Below are 19,224 nucleotides of genomic sequence, written 5' to 3'. Positions count from 1 at the left end.
AAACTTATCCAAATTTTAATCATACAATTAATTAATAATTATTAATTAATTAATTATAAATAATAATTTAATAAAGTTCTAAAATCAAATTTTAACCGCATAAAGAACACACAAAATTAGATGAAAAGCGTTTAATAATAAAAGGTAATAATTAAAATTATTCCAATTAAGGTGCATGATTATTCCATAAAAAAACTAGTTTTTATGAATTTTCATGAATTTTATGAGATATAATTATTTTTTAGTACAATTTTCATTTTTTCGAATTAGCATTTGAGAGAGAATTTCTTTTTAAATTAATTTTTACTTAAAAGAATTTTTTAGGTATATCAAATTTTTTTCTTGAAAAATTTCTCTATACCTACTCAATTTTTAATTTAATTGAATTTTCATTCAATTGAATTTTTAAATGACAGAATTTCCAATTCACCAATTCTTAATCTGAATTTTTAATTGTTCAAATTTTCATTGAATAGAATTTTAAAAACGACGAATTTTCATTAGTCCGAAATTGTAAATGACCGAACAAAAAAATGGATAAAAAGATTTCGGCGCGATTTTTAAAATTTAACCAATCAGAAAAATTAAAATTCGTCAAAAAGATAATTATATCTAATAAAATTCTAACTACTAATATTTATATGGGATAAAATATTATAACTTATAATAATTGAAATTCACATTATTATTTGCTTTTAATAAACTGTGTAAAGTATAAAAAAAAAAATTTAGAGGTTATATTGTTTCAATGTCAAAATTGACGTTCGATATATCGATTGACTGTAAATGTTGATTGGTTCGTTCTTAAGGCATAAGTAATTTTTCCTACTACATTGACCAATCACGTTCTAGTAATTACGATACTATTTTTACATTACGGATAAATTCTCTCATTATTAGAATTGAGAAAAATTATAAGAAAATAAAAAGTACGTGATAATAATTTTTTTAAATATAAATAGTAGGCATAGATTAATATTCCCCACATTAGACCTGTTGGAATTTTTGTGGTGTCAAATTAAAAATTGTTGAATTTTTATTTAGCAGAATTTCATAAATATATAGATTTTATAATGAGCCGAACTTTTATATCGAAGAATTTCCATTTCTTATTTAACAAAACTGTTATTAACGAAAATTTTTATTTCAACTCATTTTTTATTTAACAGAAATTCTATTTAGCTGAATTTTGAAGTGAGAGAATTTCTATTTCATCGAAACTTCATTTGACCGAACTTTTACTTGTCCGAATTGCAACTGTTAAAACGTCGAATTTTCCATTTTTGTTAGAACTACTTTCACATTTCCGATCATACACACGGTTGAAACATTTTAGCGGAAGTTTTAAAATCCACCAATAAAAAATTATCAAGAAAATTATGATTAGTTGGTTTTAAAACTCCCGCTCGAATGTATCATCCCAGTAGGTGTATGATCTGATATGTGAAAGTTCTATCAAATGACAATTCGGACAAGTTAAATGAAGTTTCGGTGAAATAGAATTTTCTCTCAAAAAAATTCAGCTAAATAAAATTTTTCTTAAATGACAATTCTTTTAAATAAAAATTAATTCGAATAGAAATTTTCTTTAATAAAAATTCTTTTTTATGAAAATTTTGAAAAAATAATGTTAAAAAAGAAGACTGTATTGTTAAAAAAAATTCGATGTATTAAAAAATCTATGCTATACAAAAATTCTATTTAAATAGAAATTCGATTAAATCAGAATTTAGTTAATTTAGAAATTCTTCGATATATGAAAATTTGGCTCATTATAAAATCTACTTTACAAAATTCTACAAAATTCGATGATTTACAATTCGACATCACAAAAATTCCAACAGATCTATATGGAAAATATTAGTCCCAAAAAATGTTTAGAGTTTTGCATTTGTAATTTCAATTATTAATTAAATAAATAAAAAAAAAATTTCCGTAACATTAAATTTTTTACATAAACTTAATATTATAAAAAAAATTTACAATAATCATAATGATGATCATTTTTGATAAATGTGTACCTTTCCCCTAATTTCAAAATTATATTTCTTCTTATTTGACATTGAAATTATTATTATTATTATTATTTAAATACAATGAAAACGCGCAGATGTAAATGACAAATGTGACAATTCGTGAATCGTATATATAATATGTAAATTGGGAATGTGTGTATATATACGTTTTATACACGAGTACTGACAATAATTCGCAAATGATGAACGCGATTGAAGAAAGAAGGGGTAACCGGCGGCGCGGCCCCCAGACCAGTTCCTATATAAGTGAACAAACGGTCCATGAGTGTCAATAGCTTATAATATTCCGTGACATAAAAAACTTCCATTATTCGATCGCGTATCAATCATTAAACAAATATAATCAATTTTCGGATCAATAAAAAGAATAAAAAAAAGAACAACACTCGTCATCAATATATTGATGATTGCTTCTCTCACCAGCCTCTCATTCTATATTTATCGCAAAACATAATTTACGCGCGAATTACAAATTCTAAACAAAAATTTAAATTTAATTTTAAAATTAAAAAAATTTTAATTAACATTTAAAAGAAAAAATTTGATCAACATGAAGATTCTTTTACGAGCAGATACTCATGTGAACATTCAAATACCAATTAATGCGCCCAAGGCAAAATGCACTGTTTCTCAGGTAAAGTGCGAGGAAATTTTTTTTTTTTTTTTTTTCATTAATTTTCATAATGAAAATAATTTTTTTTTGGGGCTAAAGTTTTATAAATTTTTTAGGGCTAAATATACAAGATTATTGTTAGTGTGAATTAATATAAATCAAAAAAAAAAAAATAATAATAATAATAATAAGGGAGGTAATGTAATTGTATACGTTTTAATTTTTAGGTATTGGCAGCACTTTCAGTCTCTCTGGGATCGATGATTATTGGATTTTCAAGTTCATTTCCATCATTAGCCGTTGCTTCTATGCAAGATAATTCCACAAATACCCCTTTTGAAGTTACTGACGAAATTGTAAGTAGTAATGATTAGTACAAATTTTAAATTTAATTTATTTTTATTTATTATTAATTTAATTTAATGGAAAAAAACATTTAAAAAAATGAAACCTTATATTTTAATGTATTGAAAATACTATATTTTTTTATATTACACTGAAAAAAAATTATTCGATTCAAATAATCGGTTACTTGACTATTATATCAAATAAATATTCTTTCATATAATTATTATTATTATTATTATTATTATTATTATTATTATTAATTACTAAATATTCAATAAATATATAAAGAAAATACAAAAAAAAAGTAAAGTACAAATAAGAAAAAAAAAATGTTCCCTTGAAGCAAATAATTTTTATTTGAATGAAATAAATTGTACTTGAACCAATAATTTCTGTATTTGAAACAAAAACCATTTAATTGACTCAAATAATATAATTATAAATAAATATTTATTTGATAATAGTCAAGTAACAAAATAATGTATTTGAATCAAATAAATTTATTTCAGTACATTTTGTTGCTATAAATATTGTTTCAATAAAAAATTTGAGAAATATTTCTAATTTCAACTATAAAACAATATTTAAGAAAAAATACGAAGCTGAAGTACGCAACGTTTATGATAAACGATTTTTAAAGAAATAATTTTTTAAAATGAAAAATTCTATAATTTTTTGCCTAAAAAATATTTCTTTATAATTTTTTGATTAATGAATACTACAAGAAATATTTTTTAGGCAAAAAATTATAGAATTTTTCATTTTAAAAAATTATTACTTTAAAAATCGTTTATCATATACGTTGCGTACTTCAGCTTCGTAAAAAATTCTAAAATTTTAAATTGTAGAAAACGTAATTTAAAATGAATTTTTAGAAAATACATAAGACAATGATTTTTTTATTTATTTTTTGACGTCATTCTGTGTCCCTTTGCTTATATGATTCTAAAGCTAAATAGAAATTTAAGCGTCACATTCTGACAACAATAAAAATCATTTGACGTTCATAACTCAATAAAAATGTTTTAAGGCAAAATCAAATGTATTTTCAATAACTTCTATCAATCTCTTACAATTACGATCAATAAAATCAATTAAATCTTTAAATGCTAATATTTTAAAATTATTGCAAATTCAAATTTAATAATTTTGCTTTTGAAAACAATATTCGAAAACAAGATATAAAAATGATGATATCGATCATTTATACTCTCTAAATCTGAATTAGTAAAAATGTTTACTAATTTAAATTAGTGACTCACTTCTTGCTTCTGAATTAGTAAAATTTTACTAATTATTAGTAACTTTTACTAACAATTAGTAAAATTTAACTAATTCTAAAGCAAAAAGTGAGTCACTAATTTAAATTAGTAAACATTTTTACTAATTCAGATTTAGAGAGTAGTTCGTATTTTTTATATACCTCAACTAAAATTTAGAAAAATTCAAGTTATTTTTTTTTTTTTTATAAGGTGAAGCTAAAAAATTTAGTTGAGACAACTAAACTATTTGAATCCAATGACTTGGACGTTTTGCTATTAAATTCTACCTGAAAATTTGAAGAAAATTTCTGTCATATCTCACAGGATGTTATATATTGCATATATGATAGAATATTAAACGAGATATGAAGACATAATAGAATAAGCTCAATGGATCTTGTACTCAATACTATATTTAGTTCTTTTAAGGCAACTTCCTTCCTATCAAAAGACGTACATTATAGTACTCTATACTTCTTTGAGAGAAAAGAATTTGTTAAACTGAAAAAAAAAAATTTACTTAATTCAAAAATAATCAGTTACTTGACTATATAATTATCAAATAAATATTTACTTGAACCAAATAATTTCTATTTGAATTAAATAAATTGTATTTGAACCAAATATAATTTTCTTTATTTGAAATAAATACCATTTAATTGACTCAAATAAAAATTATTTGGTTCAAGTAACCAATTATTTGAATCAAATAAATTTTTTTTTTTTCAGTATAAAATTTTGTATAATAATACCTATAATTAATTAATAGAATAATAATAAATATAAAAAAAAAAATTATTAATTGACAAAAAATTTTTTTTAATTAATATAAAAATATTAATAATTAATTAATTATGAAAATTTATTTGTCTATTGTTACAATTAGTATAAAGTTCTAAACGTTAAAATTTGATGAGAATTTTTTTTTAAAATGAAATTTTAATAATTTAAAAAAAAGTATATCTTTATATTTATTATTATTATTATTATTTTTATATTTTTTATATTAAAAAATGCTACAACAATTTTTATCATCAGAATCGATCAAAAAAAATTAATAATTTAAACAATGGGGAAATGAAAGGAATAAATGATCAGACATCATGGTCATTTTAATGTGTAAAATTCAAAGAAATCTATAATATTTATGTGATAAGAATTTTCCCGTATATAAATTAAGAGATGAGTAGTTCATCAATTATGGAAGTGAGGATTCATCAATAGGAAGGAAGTTTTCTTATGTTTCTTTTTTTTTTTTTTTTCTAAAGGTCTGTTTTGATATTTTGCACTTTTTGGCATATATAGCACTGAACAGAAGGTCTCAACACTTTTGCTATATAAATGACAATGAATTAAAGTTGAAATAAATACGTGACAAAAATAATAATATTACTTATGGAAAGGGCCGAGATTTATAAAAGTTATAAAATTCTTTATATGTCTTTATATTATAGCGGCAATGAACTTTATCTCGCGCAAATCAAAGAGTCAGTTCACGTATATACAATATATTGAATATACGACAAGAATACGATGAACGAGGACGTTTTATTTTCCAATTGCAATATATATATATGTATCTCAATTGAAAAATTTACAACATTATTGTCAAAAAAATTCATTTTATTTGATAAACGCGTAAAAATATCCAAAAAGTAAATTTTTATAAATAATTCTCGATAAATTTGAATTAGTGAAAATTTTTACTAATTTTTAGTCATTTTTCATTAAAACTTAATTTTTAAAAAAAATTATTACTAAAATATTTAGTAATATTTTACTAAAAAATAGTGAAAAGTTCAAATAATTTTTAGTCATTTTTACTAAATCTTTAGTAAAAAAAAAAAAAAAAATTATTACTAAAATATTTAGTAATATTTTTATAAAAATTCGTAAAAATTTCTACTAATTTTTATTATATTTTTCTCTAGTAAAACCTTAGTAAAAAAATATTACTAAATTTTATAATAATATTTAGTAATATTTTACTAAAAAGTAGTGAAAAGAATTCTACTAATTTTTAGTCATTTTTTACTAAAAACTTCTTTAAAAAATATTACTAAAATATTTAAGAATATTTTACAAAAAAAAAAAAGTAGTGAAAAAAGTTCAATTAATTTTTAGTCATTTTTACTAAACCTTTAGTACAAAAAAATTATTACTAAAATATTATAAGTAACATTTTTTAAAACATATAGTAAAAATTCCTAATTTTTAGTCACTTTTTACTACAACGTTAATAAAAAAAATATTACCTAAATATTTAGTAATATTTTACAAAAATCTGAGTTACAAAATAATCAATAAATTATTTAGTAATATTTATATTATTTAAAATTTGTATTCAGTAATATTTTTATAAAAATTAGTGGAAATTTTTACTAATTTGAATTTTTTACGAAATTAGTAATTTTTTAAAATAATTGTTAAGAAAAAAAAAATCTAAACTATTTTATGACCCAAATATTTTGAATCTCTAATAAAAAAAATTAATTTTCAATTCTTTAAAATTATTTTAATTTTTAATTTTCAATTTTACAGGAATCATGGATTGGTTCTATTATGCCACTAAGTGCACTAATTGGAGGAATTGCTGGAGGTCCTTGCATTGAATATCTTGGAAGGAGGAATACAATTCTCATGACTGCCTTCCCATTCATTGCATGTAAGCATCCAATTAATTCAAATTATCACTTTTCCCATTTTTGGCATCCACTAATGGGCAATTTTTATTTTTTAAAATAACACAATTACGGAAATAATTTAGCGTCAATTTTTTTTTTTTTTTTTTTTTTGTTTGTTTAATCATACATAATTGACATATGCCTCTATAGGTTTTAGAATATGTATTATTTATATGTCGTATTTATGACACATTTATTAATTAAGGAGTACGCTAAACACTTCAACCCATTGACATAAACTCAAACTAAAAAGTTATTTTTAAAAACAAATAAAATTATAATTAAAAAAAAATTGATTTCATTAAATTTTGAAAGATTGTACAATTTTCAAAAAAAAAAAAAATTTAACCAAAATAATAATAAACAAATTATATAAATAATAATTAATAATAATAATAATAATAAAATTATTTTTAAAAAAAATTATTATTTAAGATTTTGTGTTAAAATTAAAATTCAGAGATCTCAAAATTGATTTTATCAAATTTGGAAAGATTAAGTTGTACGATTTTCAAAGAAAAAAATTATTTAGCAACAAATTTGTTGTTAAATAATTATTAATTAACATTTTGTGTTTAAACTAATTATTATTATTATTATTATTGTTATTATTCAATTTTAATAATAATAATAATAATTAGTTTTAACACAAAATGTTAAATAATTATTATTTAACAACAAATTTGGCGCTAAATAATTTTTTTTTATTTTTATTATTATTATTATTATTATTAAAATTAAATAATAATAATAATAATTATAATAGGTAATAATAATAATTTCCCTGACTTGTGGCTAACCAATAATTATTACCTATTGTAGTTTTATTTAGTGACAAAACTAATTTTTAGTTTGAGGTTATGTTAATAGGTCGAACAGCCTTAATTCAAGGTTAAAAAAATTTTGAAACTTTAATTCAACATTTTTTAGCAACGTCTAAGCAAAAAAATTGATTTTAAAAAATTGAATTTTAAAATTAAAATTTTACAATAATAATAATAACAATAATAATTTTTGGTAATAATTATTAAATAAATATATAATTTCAGCTGGACTATTAATTGGACTATCGCAAAATGTCCCACAAGTTCTGCTGGGCAGAGCCGTGTGTGGGTTTAGTGTTGGAATTGCTTCTCTATCATTGCCTGTTTATCTTGGAGAAACAATTCAACCTGAAGTGCGAGGAACTCTTGGAATATTGCCAACATCTTTGGGTAATATGGGTAAGTCATCTATCATTTCTCTAAATTTCAACATTTTAATTACTATAAAAAATCTAATTTTCAAAAATTAAGACTCATATGAACATTATCTATATGAAACGTATTAATTTGAAATTATTATTTTGTTTGTTTTTACGCAAAAAGAAATTTTTTTTTTCACTATTTGTAATTTACATTATGTATTTATAATTTTTTCATAAAAAATTGTTTTCTCAAAAAATTTTTAAACTATTTTTTCAACTGAAATTTTTTTTTGTTCAAAATTTAAAAAAATATTCAGTTTTGAAAAGTCGAATTTTATTCCAGGATGTTAAAAATTTATGGAGTTTTTTTTTTAAGAAATATTTCATTCTTTTAGAAATTTGAAAAAAAAAATTTCCACAAAAAAAAATAATATTGAATAATAATTGAATATTTTTTTTCAGGAATATTACTTTGCTTTGTGGCTGGAGCTTACTTAAATTGGCGTAATCTTGCATATTTGGGAGGAATATTGTCGATTCCATTTTTACTTATGACTTTAACAATTCCTGAAACACCAAGATGGTATGTTTCCAAGGGAAAAACGAAGAAAGCACAAAAAGCATTACAATGGTTCCGTGGAAAAAATACTGACATTACTGAAGAAATGACAGCTGTTGAAAAAGCACATATTGACAGTGAACAACAAGATTCTGAAAGTTCATTCACTGAACTTTTCCGCGGTACAAATTTTAAACCTTTTCTCATTTCAATTGGCCTCATGTTATTTCAACAATTATCTGGAATCAATGCCGTCGTTTTTTATGCCGTCAAGATTTTTGAGGTAAATAAAAATCAAAATAAATTTAAAAATATTTCATTCTTTAAATATATATATACATATATAAAATGAAATAATTTTTTATTATTTGTGCTATTCTATGAGTTTTTTAGCACTTTTCGGAGTAACATTTCCAAATTAAATGTAACATTTTTTTTTAATAATATTTATTAATATAAACGTCCAAAATAATCACTTTTTAAATAAAAACAATTGTTTATTTAAAAAATACAACAATAAATAATGAAAAAAATTAACTTTTTTTCTGCAATATCAAATAAATTGGTTTAAAGATCAAAATTTTCCTTATTTTACAAGCTTTAATACCGCACAAGAAAAATAATGTATTTCAAAATAGTTAACTCACAATTTATTAAACAACACAGTAAACTTGGTTGTATCTTTTTCTATTGCAACGTTTCGATGCACATAAGTTATATTAAAAAGAGATCGTTTTGTGTATCATTTTTAGAAATGATACACGAAACAGTCTCATTTTTTGATGCAAAAAATTTAATCAATTTATATCAATCATGGCCGAATTGAATCGACTCAAAATTAAACGAATTTTTTTCAGATATTTTGGTAATAGTACAATTGCGGAGACCATTTCACTATTTAATTTGAAAATGAAAATAACAGAAAATCAAAGACAATGTGCAATTCGATAATTAAAAAGTGACAGCTTATAAACATAACCTAAAATGCATGAGAAAAAATTTGTCGATAAAATCAATATAGCCGAGCTTTTTAGAAGGTAGATGGCAGCACTCATCTATTTTCTTTCTTTAAATTTTTTCTGAATCGTTTTTATAAAAAGCAAAACTGCCATCTACCTTCTAAAAAGCTCGGCTATATTGATTTTATCGACAAATTTTTTCTCATGCATTTTAGGTTATGTTTATAAGCTGTCACTTTTTAATTATCGAATTGCACATTGTCTTTGATTTTCTGTTATTTTCATTTTCAAATTAAATAGTGAAATGGTCTCCGCAATTGTACTATTACCAAAATATCTGAAAAAAATTCGTTTAATTTTGAGTCGATTCAATTCGGCCATGATTGATATAAATTGATTAAATTTTTTGCATCAAAAAATGAGACCGTTTCGTGTATCATTTCTAAAAATGATACACAAAACGATCTCTTTTTGATATAACTTATGTGCATCAAAACGTTGCAATAGAAAAAGATACAACCAAGTTTACTGTGCTCTCGTTATTGAGCAGAAGCTCATTACACTAGCGCAGTAGAAAGCATGTTGTGCGAAAAGTGAGGTTTTTCATCCTTCAAAAATGTTTTTTTATGATTTTTTACTCCAAAGTAGATAATTAAAAATCATTAAATGTGATAACCAGAAATGTTTACGTTTCGTTTAATGACAACATAACCTCACTTTTCACACAACATGCTTTCTATTCTACTACGCTAGTGTAATGAGCTTCTGCTCAATAACGAGAGCGACAACTTCCGAACGTCGCGCGCAACTATAGCAGACGTTTCACAATAAATAAAATACAAAAAAGAAAACAAACATTGTTTAATAAATTGTGAGTTAACTATTTTGTTATACATTATTTTTCTTGTGCGGTATTAAAGCTTAAAAAATAACGAAAATTTTGATCTTTAAACCAATTTATTTGATGTTGCAGAAAAAAAGTTAATTTTTTTCATTATTTATTGTTGTATTTTTTAAATAAACAATTGTTTTTATTTAAAAAGTAATTATTTTGGACCTTTACAAATAATATTAAATAATATTAATATTAATAATATTAAAAAAATGTTTCATTTAATTTGGAAAGGTTACTCCGAAAAGTGCTAAAAAAAACTCATGGAATGGCACATTTATTTGTTTTTTTTTTAAGTAGAAATAAGTTTTTGGAATTTTATTAATATTATATATATATATATATAGTTTCAGAATTTCTCAAACTCCTAAAATTAAAAAATTAAATTTTCAATGTTAAATGATTTTTTTTAATTTTCTTTTTTATTCCCACTGTGATCAAAATAAGTTTCTGAATGTATTAAAACACGAAGCTGAAGTACGCAACGTTTATGATAAACAATTTTTAAAGAAATAATTTTTTAAAATAAAAAATTATAGAATTTTTCATTTTTAAATAATTATTTCTTTAAAAATCGTTTATCATAAACGTTGCGTACTTCAGCTTCGTATTAAAACAAAAAATTGTTTGTTAAAGTTATAAATAATTTAAGTTTTAATTAAAAAATTTTTTTCTAGATCAAGTTGACAAATTTAAAAACAAAAAAATTTTAAACAAAAATTATTGTTTAATACCACATTCCAAGACGAGAAGAATCTATTTTTTTGTTTTTAAATTTGTCCACTAGATTTCGGGAATTTTTTTTTCTTCAAGACAGGTAAAAATTTCAATTGTTTATAACTTTAACAAAAAAAAAAAAAAATTTTTTGCTCTGATATTTTTAGAAACTTATTTTGATTATAGTAGAAATAAAAAAATTAACATTACTTTTTGAAAATTTTAAATCAGGGCTGCAATTATTTTGAAAATAATTTTGAAAACACAACTATTTAAATTATTTGTTTAGAAATCTTTATATTAATTCAAAAACTATTATAAATAATTAAAAGAAAAAATTAAAAAACATAATTATTAAAATTAAAACGATTAAAAACGTATTATTTAATTTATTTGAATAATTTTACTATTATTACAAAATTATTAAAGTTGCAAAAATCAAAACATTTAAAAAAAAAAAAAATTTTGTTTATATTTTTAATTAAAATTTTTTAATATCAAATCCAATATTTTATGTACCTCAAGTTCTGAACGTTCAAATGAACGAAAAATAATTTTTTTGGTCTACAAAAATTTTTTAAGAATGAATAAATGAAAAATAAAAAAGTACAATAATTTATTTATTTTTGGATAATGTTTTTTGTATCAAAAAAAAAATTTATAATTTACTTTTTTACAATTACTTTAGTAAATTTTGTAAAAATTTATAGATAAAAAAAAGTATTTCATTTAAACGTTTAGAATTTCAGGCAAATAATTTTTTTAAATTAAAATAAAAAAAAAAAAAAAACGTCAGTTGATTTCACAACGTTTGTGATTAACAATAAAAAATAAAAAACTATTTTTCTTGAAAAAAAAAATAAAATTTGCTTAAAAATATTTGTTTTAAAAATTAATTGATCTAGAAACGTTATATAAATTTTTTTAGACAAAAAATTATAATAATTCGTATAGAAAAATAATTTTTCTCTCTAATTCGTTGATTATAAACATTGTGAAAATCATGATTTTTATCAGCCCTGGATATAATTATATGGCCTAAATCTTTATAATATATAATATTAATTTTTGTATCAAATTTTTTTTGAATTTATTAATATTTTTTTTTTCAATAACTAAAATTTTTTGAATTTACCAAAATAATGAAATATTATTTAATACTTATATATATTTACAGGATGCAGGCAGTACAGTTGACAAAAATTTATCAGCAATAATTTTGGGAATAGTAAACTTTTTAGCAACATTCATTGCAACTGGTCTAATTGATCGGACAGGTCGTAAAATTCTCCTCTACATTAGCGCAATTTTAATGACAATTACTCTATTCGCCCTTGGCGCATTCTTCTATTTTAAATTACGCAATTATGAAGTGACAGCATACGGTTGGATACCATTGACAAGCATGATTATTTATATGATTGGATTCTCCTTGGGTTTAGGACCAATTCCATGGTTAATGATGGGTGAAATTTTACCAGCAAAAATACGTGGCTCAGCGGCAAGTGTTGTCACAAGTTTCAATTTTTTTTGTACATTTGCCGTGACAAAAACATTTACCGATGTGACAAATCTTTGCGGTGAAGATGGAGCATTTTGTATATTTGGATTTATTTGTATAATTTCATTGATATTTGTAAAGACATGCGTACCAGAAACACAAGGCAGGTCCTTGGAGGAAATTGAAAAAGGTCTCACTGGAAGATCAAGAAGAATGAGCGCTGTCGCCAATATGAAACCAGCGCCAACAGCGTGCTAAGTATAAATTAGTCATAAAAATAATAATTTTTTTTTTTTTTTTTTTGTAATATATAAATATAAGAATTTTAATTATTATTTTATTTACATCGGTGAAGTTTACAACGTTTATCATCAACGATTGTAAAAAAGAAAAACAATTTTCTAAAAATAAAAACTAATAATTGTCTAAAAATTTTTTTTGCAAAAAAAAATTGTTGATCAAAAAATGTTGTAAAAAATTTTTTAGACAAAAAATAATAATAATTTGATTAGAAAAATAGTTTATTTTATAAATCGTTGTAAACTTCATCGATGTATTTTATATAAACAAAAAAACAAAAAAGAAACGCGATGCGTTTTATCGAACCAAGATTGCTGGACTCAGCTCGTTTAAGAGCTACGATAGGAAGAAGAATTATCACTATAATTATTTATACCTGATGTCATAAATCGAGCACCAGTTTTGCCTTTATATAGTGTAAAAATATTTTTTTTTACCCAAAAAAAAAAAAAATTTCCGAAATTACAAAAATAACAGTGATAATGCTCTCTTTTCGCGCAAACTTTTCTCTTATTGGGAAAAAAAAAAATGAAATAATCATAAATTCTTGGCAAAAATGAAAATTCACATTCTTCCACTTGTCCCTTGAGTTTCTCAAACAAAAATTAGTCTTCCTCAATTTATTTTCTCTTTTTTTTTTATTTATCGTTTAATTTTTTTTTTTACAAAATCAAATTTAACTTCTGTGGAAAAAAAAATGTCGACCTATTAAAACTGAATTTTTTTTACGCCGATGAATCAACGATTGAAAAAATAATTACATTTTTTGCCTAGAAATTATTATCGTTTAAAAATTTTGTTGATCTAAAAAAAAAGTTAAAAAAAAATTAAAACTAAAAATTCATTTATTAATATAATTTAATTATTTTTATTATGTTAAAAATTTGCATTGAAACAATATTTTTTCTTCTAAATTGTTAATCATAAACGTTGTCAATTTTTTCTTCAATTTAGAAGAAAAAATATTTTTCTATACAAATTATTACATTTTTTTTTTGTTTCTCGATCGACTAATTTTTAAAAGAAAAATTTGTAAGCAAAAAATTTTTTTATTTTCCACTTGAAAAATATTTTTTATTTTTTAGTCATTTTAAAATGTAAACTTCAACGTCGTAATTATTTTTACTTTTAAACTAAAAGAAAATCAGTTTAAAAATTAGTTTCAAACATTTTTTTTTATGAAAAAATTAACGCAAATGTGAAATATTGAAAAAAATTCTTCTGCATGAATTAATAATAGTAAAAAAATAATTCTGGCACTAATTTTTCGTTTAAGAAGAAAAATTTCAATTTCAATTTAATTAAATAATAACACAAAAGAAACTTATAGGGGCAGGAAGAATTTTCTCCTTATGCAAAAAATCGCATCTATTTTTTATACAGATTTTGAAGAGGAAAAAAAGAAATATAAACGAATTTAGTAATTTCCATGAGATTCCAAACAAGTGCCTAACCAAATTGGTATTTTTAAATTAAATATTCAATTTTATTTTTCCAATATAAATAACTTTCATGAAGTTGGCTTCGACGTTCAGCGTTGAAAATTGTTTTTCACGGGACCAAAAATATCAAATAATTTTTTTAAAAAAAAAGGTCTTGGATCCACATAATACCTTGAAAAATATTTCTCTAGGCATTCTTTGGACCGAAAATCTTAAGAAAAAATAATTTCACATTTTTGGTACTATAAAAAATAATTTTCGGCGCTGAGAGTCGACGCCAACTTCATGGGAGGTTATAAATAACCAAACTCAAGTATACGAACAATTATCTAATTTTTCGAATATTGTATATAAATTTAGAGATTTTATCAAACTTAAATTGTCAAATAATTTGCGCAATAAGTCATAAATGACAAGTGCATTAAAATGACTTTTTTTTATTATTATTATTTTTTTTTTTTTTTTTTTTTAACAAGAATATTTGTGATAAGCAAGTTTGTAGAATTTTTCAATATTTCCGATAATTCACAACATTGACATGCATGATAATTTTTTTTTTTTTTTAAATATAGAAAAAAAATAATAAAAAGATGCGACATTTATCGGAAATATTATAGAAGAATTTTTGCAATATTTGTGATAAATGAAATGGGATATGAATAATACTGGTGAAAAAAAAAAAAAATTTTTTTTTGCCAGTTTGTGCTCATTTTGCTCATATATAATTGTCTATTTCTCATTTATACTTTTTATGTATTTATAGAAGTTAATAGGAAAATAATAATTTAAAAAAAAATGTAGTGGTTTAAAAAAAAAACTGTGAAAAGAGGAGAATCTCTTGAATTTGAAGGCAAAAGGGAATTTTTTAGTAATTGCTGTTGACTAGATGTATAACTTCTGTTATTGTTTTATTTTTAATTTTTTTTGACAATTCTACAGAGTCTACCTCAAGCCAATGAGAAAATAGAGAGAAAAAGAAAGATTATGATAAAAAAAAATCATGTTTACGAAGACTTGGTGCTACGAAATATGTTTTAATTATTATATTGTAAATAGACAGAGGCTTGTCTGTTTTTAAATCATATATTGATCACAGATACATTGTAAATATTAAATTAGTCAAGGTTTCATAGATTTTAAGAAAAAAAAAAAAAACAAAATACAAATGTCTTCTATATTTTATTATTTTTTTTATAGAAACGTGTTTGTGAAATATGAAGTGTACCTAGTGAAATTAAGCTTTAGAGCCAGTCCGGTAATTTTAAGAGAATTTTTTTTATTTTTAAACTTGAAGCTTTAGAATTTAAAAAAATAACATTGGTTAAGTTCACGTTTATGATCAACAAAAGAAAAAAGAAAAAATTCTTTCGTATGAAAAATAGAAAAATTTTTGCCTACAAATTATTTTCTTTTAAAAATTATTAATCAAGAAGCACAAAAATCTTTTCTGGTAGAAAAATTATAATAATTTGCATAAAAAAAATATTTTTTCTTCTAAATTGTTGATCATAAACATTTGTGAATTTTACCGTTGTAAAGATTGAAAATTTTGTCATGATATGTGCATGATTTTAAAAAATTTTAACCCTTTACTGAATCTAATACAAAACAAAAAAATACAAAATGCACAATTATCAATCAGTGAAAAATAATGTATGTATGTACTTAATTTTTAGATTCCTCATTGTACTTTATTTGTAACGATTAAAGAATGTGTGTTTGTGTGAGCCTATTTTATTTAAGACAAATCTCATTAGTTATAAAAAAAAAAAAAATTAATTGCGTGATATTCGATAATGTTAATATTCTTAATATTATTTACATTTTAATGATTTAGAAATGGATATTTTTTAAAGAAAACTTAATTAAATGCTTTGAGAGCAATTGTTTATTGTCACAAAACTGATTATGAATTTGATGTTTTGAACATTATAAAATGCAGGATTTTATTTCTAGACTTATTTATTTGTGAATTTATTAAAAAAAAAAAAAAAAAAAAGTAAAAGAATTGTGTAAAAATTACTATTTATAAATATTAACATGTTAATTGTACTTTCAATTTTTAAATATTTTAAATTCTGATTGTTAAATTCAGTTAAATCATTTTTTTTTTAATGACAAACATTGTATATTGACGATTGTCAACACAGATACTGGTAATCTGTTTATGAAATGTTATTATTTTGTGACAATAGAATAATTTAAATCAAAATTGTTTTTGAAATCTTATTTTTAATGTACCCTTTCCTTCTTTTTTTTACAGAAAATATGTTGTTATTTAAACAATTCCATTATAATTTTCCCTGACATTTCCTTGTCTTTCAGACAATATTTTTGTTTTTCTCTAAAATTTTTAAATTTTATTCTTTTTTTTATTAAATATAAATTCTATTTTTTAAAAATTGTGATAAATTGTTAGTTTAAAATCTTTTAAAAAATTACAAAGCTGAAGTACGTAACGTTTATGATAAACGATTTTTAAAGAAATAATTATTTAAAAATGAAAAATTCTATAATTTTTTGTCTAAATAATATTTTTTTATAATTTGTTGAACTACAAGAAATATTTTTTTGGGCAAAAAATTATAGAATTTTTCATTTTAAAAAATTATTTTTTAAAAAATCGTTTATCATAAACGTTACGTACTTCAGCTTTCATTAAAAATATTGAAAAATTCAAAACTTTTAATTGCAACTCTTTCAATATTGAATTATTTCTATTAAATATTAATATTAATTAAATATCTATATAAAATTATGTTATTTATAAAAAAAAATTATCTAAAACTCTATGCAAATTTTATCAATTTCAAAAAATTCAATAAAAATCTTCAATAATTTAATTATTTAAACAATTTAATTAAAATAATTGCTACACGAAGAAAAAAGATTTCTTTTATAAAGTAACTTTTACTACTTTCAGAGTAAAACTGGACCAACTCGAAGTTTCTGCGCATCTCTGGCAATTTTTACTCCAAAAATAGTAAAATTTACTCTAGAAATAGTAAAACTTACTACGGAAACAGTAAAATTTACTACAGAAATAATAAATTTTACTATTTTTGGAGTAAAAATTGCCAGAGATGCGCAGAAACTTCGAGTTGGTCCAGTTTTACTCTGAAAGTAGTAAAAATTACTTTTTCTTTTTCTCCGTGTATTAAGACATTAATTTTAATGTCAAAAAAATTAATTTTTGTGTAAAAAAATTATATTATAAATTTTTTAAAAATTTCATTTTATTATTAAAAACTTTGATTGCAACTTTTTCAGATATAAATTATTTCCAAATATCGTAATTAAATTTGTACAACAAATTTTTACCTTTAAAGTTTTTTATACTTTTAAATATTTAAGCTTTCTTTCGACATAGATTTTGTCATAATCGGAGATAACGTGTTTTGAGATATTTAGAACTTTAATCTTCAAAATTTTTTTTGTAATAATTAAAAATTTTTTTAAAAAACATTTTTTACAATAATAAAGTTCAGAAATTTCTCTTTCGAAACTTCTCATTGCAAAAGTAATTTGATTTAATTAAATAGGAGAAATAATTATTTAAAAATTGTCTTATTATATTGTCAATTGTTAACTAGGGGTATAATTTTAAAATAGAATGCCCCAATAGTAAGAATCGATATAAAAAGTGAAAGAATAATTTTTTTTTATTGTATCCGTCAATTAATTACTATTTTATAAATAAATATACAAAAATAGAAACTAAACCTGTTTTTTTCATTCATATTTATAAAAAAAAAAATAATAAACAAACCTCAATGATATTATATTGACATCAGAACAAAAAACATTTAACATTACTATTTAATTCCTCATTTTCCGTATTGCGACTTTTAATAAATGATTCAAACTATCAAGAATGTAAAGTATTTGTAAACAATCATAACTTTGTAAATATCAATTTCCGCTTTTTATCACAAAAAAATAATGTTATCAAAACGGATAAATTTTATAAAAATTTTATCTTTTACCAATCATTTTTTAATTTATACACAGATATATACACGTTGTTTTTTCAAAGAATAGTTTATATGCATCATAAATAGAAATAACAATAATCGTATTATATATATATATAGAAAATAACATTCAATATTTAGAGGTTATGTTACTCACCCATTACTTGAACTCTGCAAATTGCACAAGTATCGCACTCAACATCCCAGCTCCACATGGCTACTGCATTCCATTTTTTCAATGTAAATAATTTGTCAGATTTTACATTATCACCGTCTCCACGTTCAGAATTCTCTTGTTCAGCATCAGCCATTTTTATTTGTTCTGATTAAAACTTTTCTTTTAACTGTTGTCAGAATTAATTTTGCCTTTTTACAATTGGCATTTCACAATTTCAATAATCTTCTCAAAATTTGTAAATAAACAACAAGTTTGAACACAATAAACACTTTTTTTCTATTTATGAACAGGGTTGGGATGTGAATTACTACGTAAAGTTGAATTCATTGGACAAAAGTTGCAACAATGAAGCTGCTTCTACAATTACTTTCATTAAAGGTGCTTTTATGGAGGTTCTACAATAGGTGCAAAAGCCAACTACAAGTGCAAGTCCAAATGCAAATTCCATGCGTGCAAGTGAGATAGATAGACTACCTATCCCCTTCGCACTTATGAAATTGCCACTTGGACTTGGACTTGTACTTGGCTTTTGCACCAATTCTGGTACCACCTTTATACCTCCAATATTTTGAT

The 19,224-nt window shown here is 22.0% G+C and overlaps 3 protein-coding genes across 5 annotated transcripts in view; 2 read left to right on the top strand and 1 right to left on the bottom strand.

Moving 5' to 3' along the window:
* The window catches only part of LOC127280817 (facilitated trehalose transporter Tret1), a 38,768-nt gene extending 23,109 nt beyond the window's left edge, over positions 1-15,659 (top strand). For 2 of the 3 annotated variants that reach the window (XM_051304083.1, XM_051304082.1), the window contains exons 3-7: positions 2,877-3,005; positions 6,801-6,924; positions 7,993-8,166; positions 8,592-8,971; positions 12,434-15,659. In XM_051304083.1, the coding sequence (XP_051160040.1) occupies positions 2,877-3,005; positions 6,801-6,924; positions 7,993-8,166; positions 8,592-8,971; positions 12,434-13,015 (1,389 nt within the window). In that variant the 3' untranslated portion in view covers positions 13,016-15,659. Of the gene's footprint in view, positions 1-2,306; positions 2,671-2,876; positions 3,006-6,800; positions 6,925-7,992; positions 8,167-8,591; positions 8,972-12,433 lie in introns of those variants that run through there. The other variant, XM_051304084.1, reaches the window with a different exon arrangement.
* The window catches only part of LOC127280829 (RING-box protein 2), a 60,718-nt gene extending 41,793 nt beyond the window's left edge, over positions 1-18,925 (bottom strand). The window contains exon 1 of the mRNA XM_051304112.1: positions 18,631-18,925. Coding sequence (XP_051160069.1) covers positions 18,631-18,784 — 154 coding nt within the window. The 5' untranslated portion in view covers positions 18,785-18,925. The remainder of the gene's footprint in view (positions 1-18,630) is intronic.
* The window catches only part of LOC127280824 (inosine-uridine preferring nucleoside hydrolase-like), a 107,460-nt gene that overhangs the window by 39,062 nt on the left and 49,174 nt on the right, over positions 1-19,224 (top strand). The gene's annotated exons all lie outside the window — the stretch shown is intronic.

The sequence above is a fragment of the Leptopilina boulardi genome, unplaced genomic scaffold (assembly GCF_019393585.1).
Source record: "Leptopilina boulardi isolate dan_hultmark-lab unplaced genomic scaffold, ZJU_Lbou_2.1 LbouV2_255, whole genome shotgun sequence".
In the NCBI taxonomy this organism is placed as follows: domain Eukaryota; kingdom Metazoa; phylum Arthropoda; class Insecta; order Hymenoptera; family Figitidae; genus Leptopilina; species Leptopilina boulardi.
This window is presented reverse-complemented; position numbering and strand designations above follow the sequence as displayed.